At 31.8% G+C, this 15839-nt stretch overlaps 1 protein-coding gene across 1 annotated transcript; it reads right to left on the reverse strand.

The window, feature by feature from the left end:
- Positions 1-6653: 6653 nt before the first annotated feature.
- Positions 6654-11149, reverse strand: LOC142543394 (putative E3 ubiquitin-protein ligase RF298). The gene is made up of 3 exons (XM_075650633.1): positions 10988-11149; positions 8186-10377; positions 6654-7404 (listed from the first exon to the last, which is right to left on the reverse strand). Exons 2-3 carry the CDS (start codon positions 10373-10375, stop codon positions 6859-6861), a joined length of 2736 nt encoding a protein of 911 aa, XP_075506748.1. The 5' UTR covers positions 10376-10377; positions 10988-11149; the 3' UTR covers positions 6654-6858.
- Positions 11150-15839: the final 4690 nt, after the last annotated feature.

Raw genomic sequence — 15839 nt, forward strand, 5'->3', positions numbered from 1 at the left:
TCGGTTAATTCGGTTAACCGATTTCAAAATTTTGAAAACCGTAACCGAACCGAATTAACCGATATAACCGATTTTTTTTTAATTTGAAAATCGAATTTTCGAAATAACATAACCGAATTTCCGAATTGACTCGGTTCGATCGTTAATTCGGTTTAACCGAAATCTTGCTCACTCCTAATCTTATCTACTCTTGTCGCAATTTTTCCAATTTTTTTTTTCTATTTTTAACGACAACATATTATACCTTATAATCTATGATTTGTATTTGTCACATCGGTTTGTTATTATATTTTATTTATTGGATATCTCTTTTGTGAGATGCTTTCAAATTTTTTATTCATAAGACTGGTCAACTCTGCTATATATATTTATAATAAAAATAATATTTTTGACATAAAAAATAATATTTTTTCATATGTGACCCAAATAGAATATAAGTATCACACAATTGACTTAAGATCATTTCATAAGAGTTTTTGTGTTATTTTTATATGGTGAGGCCCATAATAAAATAGAGATGAATATTATACATAAGTTTACTTGAGTATTAATATCAATATGTGTACTAGATGATGCAAAGTACATGTGCCCTAATTGTATAACAATTTTCTGAAAAGTGATAAAGAAAAAATCAAATTTAAATGGGTGGAAATTATATTTGCAAATTAATTTCGAACTTAAAAGGAAAAACTACATGATGCTTTCTCATGAAAACCATCCTAAAAATTAATAAAAAAAATTACTAAAATTTCCTTTTCATGGCTTTCTTGAAGAATAGCAAAAAACTCCAATAATTAATGTGATGGGGCCATAATTTTAATCTCATTAACATGATTTGACCAACCGTTATCGTTTTAAACTATGTTAGTTAGGTAACCACACTGGAAAAGTTTTGTTACTCATGAAAGCGTTGATTAGAAGAACCGACTCATTGATCAAATGTTCATCTACTTCATCAAAGCGAACACCCCTCTCAAACATCTCATTAGCATGATTGACTTGTTGGTGATGGTTTTTATGGGTTTTTTTTCCTGAATAATTTTTTTTTACTATTAGTTTTCCTGAAAAAATTTTGGTTCCTAGAAAAAAAAAATTTACTATATATTTTCATTACTTTTTGACATCTCTAATTGTTAACTATCACAATTATAACAAAAATTAAACAAAGTAATTTAAATTAAAGATTTTATTACAAAATCACATTGATTAAATTAATTAATCAACATATTCTTTTTGAATTTATTCTTCGTTAAACATTGTAGGACATGTTAATATATTTGTTTTGCTTGAATCTTTAAATATAAATAAGCAAAAGAATGATATAAAATTTGTTACATGATACAGCTTCTTATTTTATTACAAAATTAGAATTAAAAGAATATTTACCATTTGCATTGTTTTGGGATTTACAAATATAAAAACATAGAAATATATTTGTATAAAAACCCTAATAGGTTGGATCTTATAAGACATGTCTTATCCGTACCTGTTAGAGCTCAAAATTTAATACTCGTATCCAATATGATGCTCATTTTACATACTCATGTTCGCTCCGAACAAGGTACGTATTCGTTAGACTCGGATCTATTGTCATCCCTATTTGTACTTTAGGAGACAAGATTAATTTGATGAAATGACAAATGCAATATAATAACATCCAATTTCAATTAAAATAAATAAGGAAGCATAATTTGTATTTATTTGTGTTAAAACTCAAGAAAACAAACTGAATTATCCAATTAATTTCAAACATTTTTTTTATCGCCAAGAGAAATGCATGGATATTCACATAAATAAAGTCTAGTTGAGTTTAAAGGCAAGAGACTTGAGATCTAATGTGTACATGATAAAATAGCACACGGAAGAAGCAATGTTGCATAGATACATATAAAGATATCATTATCGAATATGATACGCATTTGATGATACGACAAATTTTAAAAACATAAGATACAATATGGTGACGATAAATCAAATATATTCGTTTATTACATAACATTTTTCAATTCGCGTGATTATAACATAATGACAGCTCTATCAAATTAACAAATATATTTTTAATCCAAATATTATTCACAATGAAAAAACAATAAAAATATAATTTATAGAATAGTGAATATTACTAAAACCAAAATCACAATATATTTAAATGAAGTGCATATAGCGATTGTCAAATAAAATTCTCTTAATTAACTAAATTATCATAATGATGTTAAAATAAAACCCCTAAACTTGTTATTAAGTTAAATATCAATTTTATTTTTACTAACTTTTATCTCCTTGCGAATTTTGTTAACTTTTTTCTTTTTTAGAATAGATATTATACATAGTTAGTTTATATCAGAATTGATCATCTGAAAATTAATATTGATGATTAATAATTTTATGTTAAATAAAATTTTAAAATAATATCAATCAAATAAATATGTGTAGTAAAACACATATACGTAACATTCAGTTTATAAATATCATTTATAAAAAATTTAATTTCTAACAAATGATATAAATTAGCACTGTAATTCATATTTATTATAAGGATTATCTTAATTAAAAAAATTATAAAGATTATCTGATAAATTTAATACAAAAGTATAAAGTAATTTTCATTCTTTTTAATTTCTCATTAATTTTTTTTCTATGAATAAAGTTGAAATAACTCAAAATAATCAAATTATATTGTAAATAAAATATTAGAAAAATTTGCAAAAGAGGATATAGAATCTTCATGCTCTCAATGTCCATTTTCATTGGAAAAAACCATAAGAAAATGACATTTTCTCGCATGGTTTTTATAACTGTAATGCCCGAGATTTTGATTCTATTAATCTGAGATTATTGATTATGAACTAATGTGATTATAGCCGGGCCATTACGAGACCAAATTGGGCCAAGCATATGAATTACACAACTTGTGGACAGAGAGTCTGGCGCCCGAGCGGTAGTTTTTGACCGCCCGAGCGCCAATGTTCAACAAAATATGCTGCAGACAGAAGATGTGGCCCCCGGGCGGTCAAGCGCCCGAACGGTAATTCTCGACCGCCCGAGTGCCGCCTGAAAGTTGTGGAAAATGATGACACGTATCATTACATGCAATTGGATATATATATATACAAATCCTTCAGAATTCATGATAAAGAAAGAAAGAAAGAAGCTCGAGAAAGTTCACAGAAAATCCTTACGCCTTTATATTTCGATCCGTCCGTTAGATTTTGAATCTGACTTCGTTACAGTGTTCCTATCAACGCAGGCTACAACTGGACGTAAGTTTTACTACGGTTTGACATGTCTTGAAATTATGATATTGTCAGAATGGAATGAGATTCATATATAGTGCTCTTGACATAGCAGACATCATAGAATCGAAGTCAGATTAAGAAACGGACTGATGATGGAATTGTTATGATTTTCTGATTATATTAATTTGAAATCGGACAGATTTGGATTATGAATGAATTACAGATTATATCGGATATGAGTTATGATTTGTAATTGATTTATGGTGATTTGGTATTGACGAGGATACTGCGATTGTGTCGTTCTGTCGTGAATTGGATTAAATCCAGATTAATCAGATTCAATGTTGAATTGAGAATAGAATATTGATATTATGATTCTCGACATGTCGTTTCAGATTTACAGAGATAGTCTAGAGTTCAGAACTGAGATTGCGTCAGACCGAGACCACAAACGAAAGGTATAATTCAATGTGGTATTGGGAGATCAACTTGAGTCGGTTTAGACTTGAGTTTCCCTAAAGCACATACTTTATTTTATTGCATTGATATTTGCATTGATTTGATTGATATACTTGTTCTCTTGAATTATAGATAGCAGGTATTAGACGAGTAATCTTGTGACAGAAGTGCCTGATAGTGGTGGGATCGCCACGGGCACATTGCACGATGACACTAGATGGTGTAGAAATCTTGGGACAGATGTGCCTGATAGTGGCGAGATCGCCACGGGCACATTGCACGATGTCACAAGATAGGATATTGGCGATAGAGCCACAGTCCATGACGGTTAGGTCAGGACACTGGATGTTTGGTTATATCGACGTGGATAGAATGGAGTCTTTTCTATTACTGTTAGTCGATATAGGAATACCACATCTGGAAACCGGGATCCCTATACTAGGATTGAGTCTAGTCTGAGTCGTGGAGTCACGAGCATTGTCGACAGTTTGATATTGATTATGTTCTGATTTTGATACATATTACTGATATTTGTTACATGTTTTTATACTGTTTATATGATTGCATGTTCGTTGATTTATATTGGGATTTTATTCTCACTGGAGTTATCCGGCTGTTGTCTTGTTTGTATGTGTACATGACAACAGGTGGGACAGGATCAGGGTCCAGAAGATGAGGAGAGATCGTGATAGAGTGGAGACTTCGGACTTTGATGTATATAGGGTTGTGACACTTGATATTTAGATGTTGAACCTTAGTTTTTACTGCTGTATAGATGGTACAGGGCTTGTACTTTATTTTATACTGAGTTGTATATTAGTTTGATTTCACTACATTCCGCATTAAAAAGAAAAAAAAATTTTATAACCCTAATTACTTGATTAGTAAATTGATCCTGATGACGATTAAGAATTGATTAGCGTCGGGTCCCCACAACAACACTTTGTAGAAAACTATAAGCTTGAGATATATATTGAGGCATTAATTAAATATCACAATTTATTAAATAAAAAATATAAAAAAAGTATCATACTAATGTAATTGTAATATTTTTCGTCAATTCAACTAAAATAATGAAATAAAGTTATTCTCATTTTCCATATCAATCCTTAAATCAGAAAATTAAAAATTCACCTAAATAAATAAATGAAACATTAATTAAGTAATGGTGTATAAAAGTGTAACTAAGAAAATTCACAAATCAAACTCATATATTTATAGATATATAGATTTGCTAACTTTTAACCCCTTGCGGATTTTTTTTAACTTTATCTGTTTTTTAAAATACATATTATAGATAGTTAATTTTATATCAGAATGGATCATTTGTAAATTAATATTGATTATTAATATTTCATGGTAAATAAATTTTTTAAATAATATCAATCAAATAAATATGTGTAGTAAAATAAATATATAAATAAAATAATAAGTAATGCAAAGTTTAAAAATATCATATTTAAAAAATTAATTTATAATGAATGAAAATAAATTATCACTATAATTTATATTATTAAAAGAATTATCTTCGTTAAAAAATTATAAAGATTATCTAATAAATTTAATACAAAAGTAGAAAATAATTTTCGTTCTTTTTAATTTATCATTAATTTTTTTGTCTAGTTGAAATAAATCAAACTAATCAAATTATATGACAAATAAAATATTAGAAAAATTTACAAAATAGCATATAGAATCTACATGGTCTCAATGTCCATTTTTATTGGAAAAGTACCATAAAGAATGATATAATTTATCATTAATTTCTCTGTCTAGTTGAAATAAATCAAAATAATCAAATTATACGACAAATAAAATATAAAAAAATTTGCAAAAGAGCATATAGAATCTACATGGTCTCAACGTCCATTTTCAATGGAAAAGTAGTAAAATACCATAAAGAATGACATAATTTATCATTAATTTCTATGTCTAGTTGAAATAAATCAAACTAATCAAAATATACGACAAATAAAATGTAAAAAAAAAATTGCAAAAGAGCATATATAATCTACATGATCTCAATGTCCCTTTTCATTGGAAAAGTACCATAAAGAATGACATAATTTATCGTTAATTTATCTGTCTAGTTGAAATAAATCAAACTAATCGAATTATACTACTAATAAAATATAAGAAAAATTTGCAAAAGAGCATATATAATCTACATGGTCTCAATGCCTATTTTCATTGGAAAAGTACTATAAAAATGACATTTTCTGATATGTTTTCAATGACACTTGTAGAAAAGTATAAGTTTGATATGTGTATTAAGACATTAATTAAATATCACAATTTATGAAATTAAAAATAAAATAAAGTATCATATTAATGTGTTTGTAATATTTGTCGTTGATTCAACTAAAATAATGAAATAACATTATTTTTATTTTCAATATTAATCTTTATATCAGAAAATTGAAAAGTCACCTAAATAAATAGATAAAACATTAATGAAGTAATGGTGAATGAAAGAGTAACTAAGTAAATTAACAATTAAAACTCATATCTCACTTAAATAAATAAAATATTAATGAAGTAATGGTGACTGAAAGGGTAACTAAGTAAAACATTAATGATGAGTGAAATGATAAATAAGTAAATTCACAATTCAAACTCATATATGTAATGGTGAGTGAAAGAGTAACTAAGTAAAACATTAATGATGATTGAAAGGATAACTAAGTAAATTCACAATTCAAACTCATATATTTATAGATAGTATAGATATAGATATATGTGTGTGTGTGTAAATATATACACTATAAAAATTCAGATGAGTGATTTAAGAAGGAAAATAACGAAACGTAGCATCGTCTTGTTCATGGTGTATCCTAGCCGTGTCCAAGACGTATCCGAATAGTCAAACCTATAATTAGAAAAAACAAAAGACACAGATTTTGACGTATCCGACACGCATATCGGCGTCATATCCGTGTCCGGTATTTAAAAAAAAAATTAGGAATATCTGTACTACATTGGGAAGAAGCCACACTAAGTATATATTAAATGAAAAGGGAAATCAGAGTATACATAAACCAGACTTGACTCAAGCCATTTATGTATAGATGGTCTGCACTTTTGGAGAAGATCATCCAAACCCTTTATTTGTTGTCAAAACCCACATATCTAGTTATCGAAAAATATAACTCCGACTCACAGCTTAAGATCGATAATGTACACAAACACGTCGTTGAATTGGGCTCCTGCATGACGGGCAGTCTTTCATTCCCTGCTTCTCGTGCAGCTCATTGCACATTGTACATACAACTTGATGTGCACATGGCAAGAAAACGACAGACATCTCCTCCGATAAACACATCACACATTCACGTTCACGTTTCACTCCTCCGGTCCCATTAGATCCGTGAAAATTGGTGGATGTCACTGTATTTGAGATGTAAGGTGTTGTGGCATCTTGAAGGGCTTGAGTTTTTCTGAGGTCGGTGAGCTTGCTGACATAGCTTCCATCTATCCCTCTTCTTAGAGCTGCTATTTTTGATGAATCCGTCTTTAACCTCAGCTGGGCAATTTCTTTTTCAAGCTTCTCAATATCGTATTTATACTTCTGTAGGTTGTTTTCTGCTCTCAATTTGATTGCATCCTCTTTGGATTTGGCGGTGGTTTCAATTTGCTCTCTTTCTTTTCTAAATGAATTGGCTAGTGTAAGTGCTTCATCTTTGGCCTTCTCCTCTAGATCCCGTTTTGCCTGTCATTTTAACAGCTTTGCAATCTAAACGTGCATCACTAAAAATAACCCACAAGGGCGGGAAAATGGTCCTCCAGAAATATAAATGAATGCTTTCATGGTTGCGTGGATGCAAATCCAAACTGCAAATATAAGACTACATATTTTACACTAAATTAGGAACAGGGATCATTCTTTAGTTGAACCTTATTCGTGCTTTTTTAAATTAATAATCCCGGGTCACGGACACCAAACTAGACATTTTTAGTACATATTCTCGAGTCCACCTGTAACCCATATTCAATTATATGCAAGAACATGATAACGAGGGCATCATATAGCAAAAATTTACTTCAGGTAATCACAGATTTACTTAGAAAAGATCCGAGATTGACCATGGGTATCACTTTACCATGAGAACAACATGGAGATTTTTGACTCTTTAAAAGGATAAATCTTGATGATAGCAGACGGCAGTATATTGATCAACATGCTTCTCCGGTTATGTTGTATCCATCATCAACAATGAAATTCTATGAAGGCATTCAATGTGGTAAACATAGGAAGACAAATATGCATAAGAGGAAGACAAATATGCAAAAGAGGCTATAAAAATGTGTGCGAATCCAACTGTTAGCCTTAACATTTTAGCCACTCCATCATATATTTGAAGAATTTTCTGATGCTAGTCAATTTATTCTAAGCGCATATAATGTTACACCAGGTCAAAGCTCACAAGGTTCAGTGAAAAAAATTTCGGATTAATGTGAAGGAAAGAGTTAAATTATGTTAGGAGGCGTACCTCAACTTGATCTTTTATCTCTTTAGCCTGTTGCAGTTCCTGTTGCAGCTGCTTTAAAATGGGCTTTTCAGCTGAAAGCTCCTCCTGAAAAATCATCTTCTGCTTTTCCCATGACTGAAATTTCAACAGCGTCTTCTTCTCTCTGTTCAACACTTCTTCACAGCTTGCAGCTGACTCCGCAGCACGCAATTTCGCAGCTTCCATTTCCCGCCATAATGCAGCATTCTCAACTTCAAGCCTGCGGACAGCAGCATTCGCTCGTTCTACTTGCCCACCAGCCTTGCGAAAAGCATTTTCCATATCAGACAGTTTTTTTGTGGTGTTCTCCTCCAATGTTTGCTTTTCTTTCTTGAGCCGCTCTACTTCTTCCTTCTCTTGCCTAAGTACCTTGAGATCAGCCTTGTCCTTGCTCAGTCTACGAGCAGCTTGCATGACCTTCTGATTTGCCCACTCTGTCCATTCTTCAAGCTGAATTTGCAATTCCCGCACTCTAGGAACCAGCTTCATAATCATCTCATCCTTATGATCCAGCGTGGCCCTACGACCCAGAGGCTTATTACTTGAAGCATCGACAATGGTGGAGTTGGCAGGCTCGATGTTATGGTTGATGGGTATTGGATTCACAGCATTTTTGGCAGGGATTGAGAGAGAGAGCTCAGTATCAGCAATAGGTAATGAAGAAAAGGTACTGCTCGGCACGACAGAAAATGAGGATGAGATACTTGCTTTAGTCAATGAAAAGCTCCCATTATTAGTTTCGGAACCAAACATGGGAACTGAAGTGCAATCTTGGCTTGCTGAAAGATTCTGATTCACATTGTCTTGAGGCGCATCAAACTCGATTGCATGGTTAACTTTGAAGGAGCCATTCTTAGAATTGATACCGGTAGAACCTGCTGCATCCTTAAGCTTTTTATCAAGGACTAGACCACTGAAATTACTCAGTTTCGAATTTCTAGATATGACTTTAGAACCATGAGTACGGTAGTGTTTCTCCAAGTGAGCCGATTTCTGACGCAATACATTCTCCCTTTTGGTTATTCCAGAAACTTTTCTACTCGCCACAAACTTCTCCTCTGAAACTGTAGTGTGAGGTAATCCTGCAGCGCTAAAGGGTCTGATATTAGTATTAGAAGCAAAGTTTTGACACTCATTGTCAGGTATTGGTCCATTGAGAACAAAAGGTGTTTTTGGGATTAAGTTAGCATGATTTGTGACACCAGATGCATCAGATTGCAAGCTATGACCATCCTGAATTGAAGTTAAAATGGATGTATCAGAAAGAGATTTATGAGCATAAGAAGCAGATACATTTGGAGTACAAGGAACTGTGATATTAGGCTCATAACTTTTGGACTCTGTTCCGGATTGGGGTCGAGAAGAAATGGAGGAATTGCCTTTTGAATTTGCATCAGCAAGGAAACTACACAAAGGATCACTATCCATCGCGCAAGCATGAGATACATTCATGTCACATACCAACAAGCACCACATTGCATTCCCAATGCTAAAAAAAGGTCTAACCTCCCTTAAAAGGCAAACCAATTCCGCCAATATATACTTTTCCATCTGCTGCAAATCCACAAAATAGTGTTCCCTTGATGGATCAATGTCTTGATCACTTCTAAGAAATGCCAGCGTATTGTCCACGATATTTGACACTATGTCTTTACACCCATACCAAAGTCCGGACCTTAAGATAGCCTTATTAGAAACTTCTGAACTGTAACCACTTGCCATTATTTGCCTAATTGCACTCCTGAAAATTGCATCCAAATTGCTCAAAACAAGTTCTTCCAGCTGGGATTCTGTAAGATCACTCCAATCAGCATCATGAAACTCGTTAGATGATGCCTGAATTTCCTCTGGAGGCTGGCTCGGCCCCACCTCCAATGTTCCCATACTGCAAGACAATCCAAGGTCCAGTTTTAATGCATCAGAATTATCTTGATCGACGCAGCATAAATCACACTCATCCTTGTGCCCAAGATTTGGGATTATCTCAAACTTTTCAGCTGAGAATTCGAAATTGCTGCATTCATTCAGAGGCAAAGGGATGATCTTATTTGGTTCAGTAATCGGAGGATCAGCTCGGAATTTTCTTTTATTCCTACTCCCTTTTTCTCGGACAGCCATATCTGGCATTTGACTGGAAGTACTGCTACAAGCCTTTGCAACCATTGATGCCATATCTAATAAACAAAAAATGTCATTTTCAACCATTTTCCAAATTCAACAAACTCTCCATTCCACAAACAACACTATCCTATATCCCACACACTGGATCCTGACATAGAAGGATATGTTCAATGCTCTATTTCCAACTCTCATAAAAGAAAAAACAATACCAAAAGAAAAAGGAAAAATTGATATTCGTAGCTACTTCAACAATAAACCAGCTCAATCAATACTCTTCATCTTCACATTCAAGCCAGACCAAGAACATATCAAAACGACTAATTTCAGGGGAAAAATTTTAAAAATAAAATACTAACGAAGCACATCACTGATTCACTCCCTACCAATATCTTCAAAACAAAAATCAAATAATCTACATGAAAATCCGTACATCAATAAACAGCCGGAACACAATCTAGAAACAACCATCCAATAACCAAAGCAAATTAGCATCTTATACATTCAATAAAACTTCGATGGATCAGGAAAATCAAATTCGAGAGCAGCCCACAAAACATATTCATAGTAAATTCAATCTTATACATGAAAAATTAAGATCTCATAAACGAGTGGAATCATCAATCTTCAACAATCCTTGGGATAATCACATGATCGAATTCATACCCGATTCAGCTTATGATTTTTCACGCAATTATATGTTGAACAAATCCAAAAGCATCGGATGTAAGTAGAGAGATTATTGATAGTTGGATTCGTTTGTATCTTCTTCTTTTTTTCGTTTTTCTTGTTTACCGATTTTAATATTCACTCAGCTATTCCGGCATTGAATTTTTTCTATTTATTCTCTTTTTCAAAAAAAATCTTATAATATCATTATGATATTGAAAATAAAATGTCTTTTAAAAAAAATTTAAATCATGCAATTAAATTTGTATCAAAATTTTAGAATACATTCTCATGTGAGACCGTCTCACGGATCATAATTTGTGAGACGGGTCAACCATACACATATTCACAAAAAAAAAAGTAATATTCTTAGCATAAAAAATAATATTTTTTCATGGATGATCCAAATAAGAGACCTGTCTCACAAATACGACCCGTGAGACCGTCTCATACAAGTTTTTGCTGAATACATAAAATTAAACACAAAAATTCATTTATCGAATTCCAACAATAAATTCAATACGAAATCTCATGAGATAATAACAAAATTTTTACAAGATATAATCGTTGTTCATGTAGCTTTATTCGAGATTTGGTGTAGGTGTTAACTAGCATGTGACCAGGGTTAAATTTATGAGCAGACTCTTTGGGACCATGTTATATTTAACTATAGTTACAACACAATGAATTCGTGTGAATTATTTCATGCACTGGTTGCGTATGCAATGTTAGTGGTGAATTCACACAAATAATTATATCAGATAATAATTAGAATATTTATTTATTTTTTAAAAGGAAAAAAATATGAAATGTCTAATTATAACTTGACTTTAAAATTTAAGACTGATTTATTTATGTTTTGAATATGGTCGATTTCGATTTCTTTTTTTAATCTGTGGAAACCAGGATTACGGAAATTTTTAGTTTTGGTTCATGACTAAAGTTGAAAAATAATTTTGTTTTTGTTTTATAGATCTTTTCGAACCGTGGCCGAATCATCCTCCATCTTTGATCGAAACTTTTTGTTGTTGGATTCTTATATCATTATATATTTTCATTAAACTTGCTATAATCATCTAATAATTGATTTTTGTGGTTCAAATGAATAATTTCATGAAATGCTTACTTGTCTACAAGTGAAATATGTCTAGAAAAATATGATAGTAACAGCAATACAAATTGGTGAAACGTTATGTATTAATTGGTCTTGGGCTTGGGCCTATTTAAAAAGGGCCAGGCCCATCTGTTGGATCCAGAAATTGGGAAATTTATTTATACTGGCCCACAAACATTGCATCCACGTGTAGGTTTTTTTAAAAAAAAAATAGTTAAAAAAAGACGATATATATCTACCCTAGCTAGGAAATTTTAGGTTTGGTAATGCTATACCGTAGAAATTCTCAGTGTAATTAGGTCCTACAAATTTATATATTCCAAGAAAGATGTACAAAATTTTAGAACATTTTTATGTAGAGTAGGATGACAGTTTAGATTCTTTCCAAAACGTTGGGAAATTTAGGTAATTAAAGTCTGAGTAGGTCTCTTGTGAGACGGTCTCACGAATCTTTATCTGTGGGATATGTCAACCCTACCGATATACACAATAAAAAGTAATATTTTTTCATGGATGACCCAAATAAAATATCCGTTTCACAAAATACGACTCGTGAGACCTACTCACACAAGTTTTTGCCTTAAAATCTGATCGACACCATGCATGCGGGGGTGTAGTTTCCAAGTTGAATAGGCTTAATTTTATAAATTTCCTGGGATCGTGTTAGAACGGATTCAAACTATCAGCTATTCTATATAAAATGTTAAACTTTTGTTCATATTTTCTTGGAAAATATACATTCTTTAGGTAATCTATTGTTCAAATGTTGATCTAAGGTACAACATCCTGATATATAGCTATGAAATAAAATTAGATACTTACGTGGAAAACCGCTAAAAAATATTTTGATAAAAACCAATGGCAAGATTAAAACAAAGTTTTACTATAATATTTTATGGCATACAACCACTCATTGTCTTTCCAAAGAGAACACGTACTCTCTTAATACAGGAAAACAAACACATCACAAATATTATAGAACTAAACACTCAAATGCTGTGAGAGAAGAAGAATTAAGAAAGAGATGATTAAAAATGAGGATAACTCTCCTAGACGCTTAGACAGCCCCAAACCACCGACCAATAGCTCACCACCCATCTCATCGATTGCCGACACCAAATGCATGGTCAGCTAGGCTTATGTTTTTTTAAAAAAAATCGAGTATTGGTAAGTTTATACATACACACATAAAATGAGTCCCCACTAGCTTCAAAAATTGTTTGTATTTAAAGTGGAGTGCATCTATCTATATTCTCTTTACATATCAAGACAGTATTTGTTGTGGATTTTAAATATCAATCTCAATTATAATTTCTGAAAAAATATGAAAGATTTTTTCTTGGTAAGTTTTCATTTGAACATCCAATCGCATAGTACTTTTGAAATCAACCTTTGTCTCAAATTAAAAGAATAGGTGAAAAGAACAATAAGTAAACTTTACGAAAATCAAATTTATTTCACACAAACATTTTATTTTATTAAAGTTAAAATATGTCGTAAAAATATATATGACTCCAATTGTACATCTTCGAAAAATAACTTGAGATAAATAAAAATAGAAAGGTGAAATAAATAATTGTCAACATGCAATATTTATTTTTCTTCTGGAATCAATATAGTTTAAATTTCAGTAGTAAGTAATTTTTTGCTATACTGTTGAGTGCAATAATTGTCCCTGTTTGATGTAGCGATCGAATCGTAGTGTTTGAGCTGCTGTGCGGTTTAAAAGATTTGAGTAGCACCATTACCACTAACTATAGCTTTTGGTAAAGCAGCAAGCGCTCGATCCTACGTCTACAAAATTATCTATTCTCCTATTTTTTATAACAGGTTTAAATAAATTATTAACTATTTTTATTTTGTCGATGTTTTACTTTTTATTTTCACATGTACTCGGAATTTATTATTAATTCACAAGTTAATAATGATGATCCAGCCCTACATCTTTTAATTATTAAGAAAATAATATCATTAAATTGTTACATTTCTTCTTTTTTTTAAAATAAAATAAAATAAAATCATTTTCTAGACAAAGCCAGCCCATTTTCGCATGCAATGACGTCAAATTGAATGCATAGCAAATAATCAAAGTCCAAGGAGTAATTTCCTAATAATATCAAAGTGTGAGAGGTTCCTTCCTTGTAATTCAATGTACCATAAGAAGCAATGTTCTAAAAAACGCAAGTAAATTGCTCATAATCACAATTAAGCATGGATTAGGTCTCTTGTGAGACGGTCTCATTAATCTTTATCTGTGAGACGGGTCAACCATATCGATATTTACAATAAAAAGTAATACTCTTAGCATAAAAAACAATATTTTTCATGGATGACTCAAATAAGAGAAATGTCTCACAAAATACGACCCGTGAAACCGTTTCACATAAGTTTTTACCTTAAGCATGAAGCACGGGAGAAAAGTTTTGCTTTCGATAAAAACGAAGAAAAAGTGGACAAACATATTATGCTTCAAGCGTTCTTAAGCACAATTTTTTATTTAAATTTTAGTATAACGTGCAATCAAAATAATATAAACATTTTCATCCAGTAAAAAAACCCTGAATAAAACCTAAGAAATACACTTCCTCTCAAATCGATAGTCTCTCATTCATAACCACTTCCTCTCAAATCGATAGTCAATTATTCCAATTGACATGAATAACCTCAGGTAATTAATTCCTATATTTTTTATTTGTAGTTGTGTTACACAGTGAACATTAGAAATAAATGATTGAATTTCTTTCTTTTAATTTATTCAAACAGTTAATAAGTGTTAGTTGTTTCACATTGGTTGGATAAAATTCCTGGGACTTGCATATATGGGCTTGAACAATCCTCTCCGCGTGAGCTAGTTTTTGGGGTTGAGTTAAGTCAAAGTCTCAATCTTAACAATAAATTCATTTTTATCTAAGATACGGATGTTGGTATTTCGACAGAAGCATTTAATACATCATTCACATTTGAAACTTGAATTTCATCTATTGATTTATTTTATTGTTGATTTTCTTTAAGAAATGATGTTGATACAAATGTTGGTTCTTCGAGTGGTTATCAATTTGATGAAATGGTTCTACAAAGTAACTCCATTGATGCTTGGAGACATTTGATTCATGGAGGAGGACAAATTTTTAAAAATGCTGATGAGCTTCGAAAGGTTGTTAAAAACTATGTTATTGCTACTAGGAGATCTTTTGTGTATAAGATAAATGATGGTCGAAAAGTTATAGTTGTTTGTAATGTCAATAATTGTTCGTGGAGAATATATGTGTAGGACCGAGTGCTTACCGCTTTATCAAAAGTAGTGCAACTCAAATCTTTTAAACTGCACAGCAGCTCAAGCACTACGGTTCAATCGCTCTACCAAGCAGGGACAATTATTGAACCCAACAATCTCCCTCCCAATAATTGCCATCATTGCAATCAATGGGAATCGAACCCGTGACCTTGGCTCTGATACCAATTGTAGGACCGAGTGCTTACCGATTTACCAAAAGCTATAGCTGGTGGTAATAGTGCTACTCAAATCTTTTAAACTGCACAGCAGCTCAAGTATCACGATTCGATCGCTATACCAAGCAGGAACAATTATTGCACCCAACAATATGCATCCAAATATATGGCATACGAAACATTTGGAATTAAAAAATGTTGTCTTCAGCACGTATGTGGAGAGGCATATCTTCGGACCAGGGGCCATCCAAAGGCTGATTCTGTTTGGGTGACTAAGATCATCTA

Source organism: Primulina tabacum, chromosome 4 (assembly GCF_025594145.1).
Source record: "Primulina tabacum isolate GXHZ01 chromosome 4, ASM2559414v2, whole genome shotgun sequence".
Lineage (NCBI taxonomy): Eukaryota > Viridiplantae > Streptophyta > Magnoliopsida > Lamiales > Gesneriaceae > Primulina > Primulina tabacum.